At 41.3% G+C, this 6,591-nt stretch overlaps 1 protein-coding gene across 1 annotated transcript in view; it reads left to right on the forward strand.

Annotated features, from left to right (window-relative positions):
- Positions 1-3,921, forward strand: part of DUSP11 (dual specificity phosphatase 11) — a 151,577-nt gene extending 147,656 nt beyond the window's left edge. Inside the window, exon 11 of the mRNA XM_073618213.1 lies at positions 3,507-3,921. Within this exon, the coding sequence (XP_073474314.1) occupies positions 3,507-3,726 (220 nt within the window). The 3' untranslated portion in view covers positions 3,727-3,921. The remainder of the gene's footprint in view (positions 1-3,506) is intronic.
- Positions 3,922-6,591: the final 2,670 nt, after the last annotated feature.

Raw genomic sequence — 6,591 nt, forward strand, 5'->3', positions numbered from 1 at the left:
CAGAATATTGGCATTAAAAGGGGATCAACTGCAGAGATAAAACGATAATTCTCCCGCTCTACAAGACTCTGGTCCGGCCGCACCTAGAGTATGCTGTCCAGTTCTGGGCACCAGTCCTCAGGAAGGATGTACTGGAAATGGAGCGAGTACAAAGAAGGGCAACAAAGCTAATAAAGGGTCTGGAGGATCTTAGTTATGAGGAAAGGTTGCGAGCACTGAACTTATTCTCTCTGGAGAAGAGACGCTTGAGAGGGGATATGATTTCAATTTACAAATACTGTACTGGTGACCCCACAATAGGGATAAAACTTTTTCGCAGAAGAGAGTTTAATAAGACTCGTGGCCACTCATTAAAATTAGAAGAAAAGAGGTTTAATCTTAAACTACGTAGAGGGTTCTTTACTGTAAGAGCGGCAAGGATGTGGAATTCCCTTCCACAGGCGGTGGTCTCAGCGGGGAGCATTGATAGCTTCAAGAAACTATTAGATAAGCACCTGAATGACCGCAACATACAGGGATATGTAATGTAATACTGACACATAATCACACACATAGGTTGGACTTGTGTCTTTTTTCAACCTCACCTACTATGTAACTATGTAACTATGTAGCTCTGAACTTATTCTCTCTGGAGAAGAGACGCTTGAGAGGGGATATGATTTCATTATACAATTACCAGACTGGTGACCCCACAATATATAAATACCGGACTGGTGACCCCACAATATATAAATACCGGACTGGTGACCCCACAATATATAAATACCAGACTGGTGACCCCACAATATATAAATACCGGACTGGTGACCCCACAATATATAAATACCGGACTGGTGACCCCACAATATATAAATACCGGACTGGTGACCCCACAATATATAAATACCGGACTGGTGACCCCACAATATATAAATACCGGACTGGTGACCCCACAATATATAAATACCGGACTGGTGACCCCACAATATATAAATACCGGACTGGTGACCCCACAATATACAAATACCGGACTGGTGACCCCACAATATATAAATACCGGACTGGTGACCCCACAATATATAAATACCGGACTGGTGACCTCACAATAGGGAGAAAACGTTTTCGCAGAAGAGAGTTTAATAAGACACGTGGCCACTCATTAAAATTAGAAGAAAAGAGGTTTAATCTTAAACTACGTAGAGGGTTCTTTACTGTAAGAGCAGCAAGGATGTGGAATTCCCTTCCACAGGCGGTGGTCTCAGCGGGGAGCATCGATAGATTCAAGAAACTATTAGATAATCACCTGAATGACCACAACATACAGAGATATACAATGTAATACTGACATATAATCACACACATAGGTTGGACTTGATGGACTTGGACTTGTCTTTTTTCAACCTCACCTACTATGTAACTATGTATGTAATAGGGCTGGGAAAAAAATCGATTTAAATCTTGAGTCGAGTTGAGAGGTCAAATCGATTCAAAATTTAAGCAAATCGATTTTTTTAGATTTTTTTTTTTTTCACCGTGCCTGTCCCGAGCGGGCATGAGTTTTTAAGCGAGTCAGTGGCTACGGCCGGATGCCGCGGACTAGGCTGAAGCCGCGGCCTCGCCTAAAAACTCATGCCCGCAGCGCCTCCGGTTTCCAAAAAAAAAAACTCGATTCAAATCGTGAATCGAGTTTTTTTTTTTTTAAGAAAATCTCCCAGCCCTAGTATGTAACTATATAGCCTCAGTTTATGGTTAATAGCCAAAAAACTGCAAAGGGAAAAATCCTTCCTACAGTTACCTGGGAAGTGGTAACCACATACGCCAACCTTTTGTAGGTCGGGGAGCAGTCCTGAAAGAGATAACTGTCCAAGAGAAGTGGTCCAGATCAGAAATGATCTTGCCCATTAACATTCTACAGATTCGGGCAGAGCGCTTGGTCCTGAGGGCCTGGACGTTTCATTTGTGGAGCTGTCCTGTCAGGATCCAATCCGACAATGCCACAGCAGTGGCTTATATCAATCACCAAGGGGGCACAAGAAGTTGTGCGGCCCAGAGAGAGGTGAATCATATCCTATCTTGGGCAAAAGAAAACAATGTACCTTGCTTATTGGCAGTTTTTCCTTCACCCCAATATCTTCTGACAATAGGTCAAAGATGGGGAATTCCAGACATAGATCTGTTTGCGTCCAGGTTCAGCAAAGAGATTTTCAACTTTGTGTTAAGAGGCTGCTCTTTCTTCTAAAGAGCCATATTATTATTATTATTCACAAGGATAAGGTTGTATTGCGTCCTCATCCTAACTTTTTACTGAAGGTAGTATTAGGTTTTTTATCTAAACCAGGATATTGTTCTACCTTCATTTTTTTTCCAGAACCCTGTTCTATGGAAGAAAAATCACTACATTCTCTTGATGTGGTGAGAGCAGTCAAAGTCTATTTAAAGGCGACTGATCTGATTGGGAAAACGGATGTTTTGTTCATATTGCCTGAAGGTCCTCAAAGAGGACAGGCAGTATCGAAATCTACTATTTCTAAATTGATTCAACAAGTAATCGTTCAAGCTTATGGTTTAAAGAGGTAGATTCCACCCTCTCAAATCAAAGCACACTCCTCTAGGGCTGTTGGTGTTCCATGGGCAGTGCATCACCGAGCCTCCATGGCTCAATCTGCAAGGCCGCAACTTGGTCTTCAATCCATACATTTACCAGATTCTATCGGGTGAATGTAAGAAGGCATGAGGATATCTCCTTTGGGTGCAGTATACTGCAGTCAGCAGTATAACTCCTCTAGTCTCATATTGCCCTAATTCTGTTGTGTCTCCCTCCCCTCAGTTGGCATTGCTATGGGACATCCCACATAGTAACTACTATGGCTCTGTGTCCCGTGATGTACAATGAAAGAAAATAGGATTTTTATAACAGCTTGCCTGTAAAATTATTTTCTTTTTAAGTACATCACGGGACACAGAGGTCCCGCCCCTCTTTCTGGTATACACGTGTATTGCTTTGCTACAAAACTGAGATGCTCCCGGTATGGGAGGGGTTATATAGGGAGGTGGGAGGGGTTATATAGGGAGGTGGGAGGGGTTATATAAGGGAGCAACTTCCTGTTTAGGGTGTGCCAGTGTCCATCACCTGAAGGTGGCCTATAACCCACATAGTAATTACTATGGCTCTGTGTCCCGTGATGTACTTCAAAAGAAAAGGATTTTACAGGTAAGCTGTTATAAAAATCCTATTATTTGTAGGTTTTAATTATATGAATATAAAAACATTTTCCTGTGATTTTTTGCAAATAGAACAGATTTTTATGCAGATATCTTTATCATCTCCTAAATTCAAGGATTTCCGCTCAGGAGAATTTTTTTCTGTTGCAAATAAAATGACTCATTTTGGTAAATGGTTCATGGAAAGTTGAATAATTGATACATTATAGAAGATGAATTTGGTAGCAGATTTCATAGTTTGCCCCAACAAATGTCTTTCTCAATATTGCCTGTCATTAACTTTTTGCGTTTCTGTGATGTTGTAGAGGAGGACCACAAAGACACCGACACCATCCCAAGAGATACTTCGCTCTGCAGCCGGATGATAGGCCTGTGAATGGCGCTCCACACGTACCACAAAACTATGGCGACAGTATTGTGAATGGTACTGATAATCGGGGTTCAGGCCCTCAGGGGCGTAATGGGCCTTACAGCAGATGGCCAGGACAAGGCCACAGAGGAAGCTCCGGAGAACAGTGGCAATAACAACTTATAATGTAAAACGATATATACTAAAATATAAACTCGCGCCAATGGTGAAAAAAAACACTCAAAGTGCTAATCACTAGAAAAAAGTAAAAATATGAAATGTGGCGCTCACAAATTAAAATATACGTGCAAAAATGAATATAAATAAGTGTAAATGTAAATTAAGATAAACAAAACAGAATCCAAATGAAGTGAAGTCCAAATAAAATAATCAAAAGTATTAAATCCACAGTGAGGAAAACTTTTCAGGTGCTGAAAACCACAAACGCTCCAGAGCTTTTCAGGTGCAAATCAACACCCCCATATGTGTCCCCCACTCACCAGATGATGATGACCCCCAACTTTGCAGTCTGGGGGTCGCTTCTGGCTTAGTGATGATATCCAGAGAAGTTCAGGAGTGGTGATGTACACAGCAGATCAAAGGATTCTTAGTAAAATTTCTCAGCAGAATCGCCAGGCACCAAAAAACATAAAGAATGGAACTAATATTGAAAGTACCATATAAAAAGGATTTATTCCACATACAAATGGGTACTTACAAAATATCTGGTTAAAACAGGCATGTAAAATGGGGTTGTAGATGTGTCATACCTTTGACGCCCTGTGGGAGGGCGAAACGCGTTGACGCTTTTCTGGTGGCACTGACGTCATTTCCTGCTTCGTGGAACGCACTTCCTGGTCGGTGGAACGCACGCCGTGAGTGGCGTTCTGACACATCTACAACCCCATTTTACATGCCTGTTTTACCAGATATTTTGTAAGTGCCCATTTGTATGTGGGATAAATCCTTTTTATATGGTACTTTCACTATTAGTTCCATTCTTTGTTTTTTGGTGCCTGGCGACTCTGCTGAGAAATTTTACTAAGAATCCTTTGATCTGCTGTGTACATCACCACTCCTGAACTTCTCTGGATATCATCACTAAGCCTGAAGCGACCCCCAGACTGCAAAGTTGGGGGTCACGTCATTTGGTGAGTGGGGGACACATATGGGGGTGTTGATTTGCACCTGAAAAGCTCTGAAGCGTTTGAGGTTTTCTGCACCTGAAAAGTTTTCCTCACTGTGGATTTAATACTTTTGATTATTTTATTTGGACTTCACTTCATTTGGATTCTGTTTTGTTTATCTTAATTTACACTTATCTATATTCATTTTTGCACGTATTTTTTAATAACATCTTATACCTAACTAGGAGATTGCTTGGGGCCACGCCTGTTTACTCTTTTACTCTATTGATTTTATTATTTTACTTATATTGTATTTTTAAATGAATTTGACGATTGGAAATGACAAAATAAACGGAGATAACGGTCAGATGCTTTAATGGTGGTAATCCATTGAAGGTAGACTGTTCCATGTGCTCTATGTAGCCCCACACGATCGTTTTATGGGACAGATTATTTGTTCTTGGCGCAGTGATCTTGGAGACCGCCATCTATACACAGATACACCTAATTCTACATCTGATGGTTCAGTGACAATAAATCACATCAAGTCTTTGCTCTGACTAGTCGCAGGTTCCTGTTCTTCTCTTTACTGCCTTAATAAATGACGTGGTTCAGCTCCTTCAGTCCATCCATTTTGTGAGGCTTTACAGTTGGTAGGACTCCAGTCATACGCTGTGGTGGGCTGGATATATAAAACCCGTTCAGTAGAATGCTGACTGGGAAAGGGGCTCAGGCCTGTCTGGAAGAAGAAATCGCTTTGACATCGCATGCTGCCGTTACAGGGAGGGCAAACTTTTACGCTTGGATAGTATTCATATAACTTCCGTTAAGTCTCTATAACAGGGGATATTAAACTGGCGACCCTCCAGCTGTTGCAAAACTACAAGTTCCATCATGCCTCTGCCTGTGGGAGACATGCATGTAACTGTCAGCCTTGCTATGCCTCATGGGACTTGTAGTTTGGGAACAGCTGGCGGGCCGCCAATTTGAGACCCCTCCTCTACAAGCTGTGAGCCTCCCCTTTACAGTTGGTGTCACTGAACAGGCGGCCTATCAGTTTAGGGTTTGGTGATGTCATTATTCCAAAATCTTTTATTTGAATATTCGTTCAGCTCATAGTATAGCTGCATACATTGTGGGTGAGGGGTAAATGTTGGCCTTTTTCATTTTAGATACTTAAACCAGCCAAAGATTCTGAGCTCATCTGATAACTTTCTGCCACGGTAATGTGCTCTCATTGGGTATCTGTGCCTTCATTCGGAGACATGCGAAAGGAGACTGCAGCCCTGCACATAGTTTTTTTTTTTTGTAAATTATTTTTATTAAATTTTTAATGTAAGTACTGAACAGAACAGAGCCTATTGGGCATACCCAGGCTCGATCAACATCTACATAGCAAAAAAAACAAAAAAACAAAACAGAGCTATAAACATACACATAGATTCTATATCTATGTTCCTAACTAAACCGTTGTACCCTCAACCACCTTGCGACTATTCAAAGTAGTCTTTCAATTCCATGTGTACACTGCAATACCCACTATATTCATTTATGTAATGAGAAGTGCAATATAATAACATGTTCAATTCCCCCCCTTCCCATACCTATCGACTGAAACAGCCCAGGGATTTTTATAAGATCAGGAACTCCATTTGGGCCCTTCCCGATTACTCAAAAGAGTGAACTAATCATCAATCGAGTCTGAATTAGTAGACCGGGCTTCCGTCCAAATATCCCATATTTTGTGGAATTTTTTTTCACAACCACGTGACAGGTAAGTAGCTTTGTACAATGGTAGGGCCGCATTCACCAACCTCTTCCAGAAATTTATTGAAGGTGCATATGAGGCCTTCCATCTGAGTACTATAGATTTACGGGCATAGTCAAGTAATAATCCTAGCAGGGTTCTGATTG

This window comes from Aquarana catesbeiana, linkage group LG03 (assembly GCF_042186555.1).
Source record: "Aquarana catesbeiana isolate 2022-GZ linkage group LG03, ASM4218655v1, whole genome shotgun sequence".
NCBI classification, from domain to species: domain Eukaryota; kingdom Metazoa; phylum Chordata; class Amphibia; order Anura; family Ranidae; genus Aquarana; species Aquarana catesbeiana.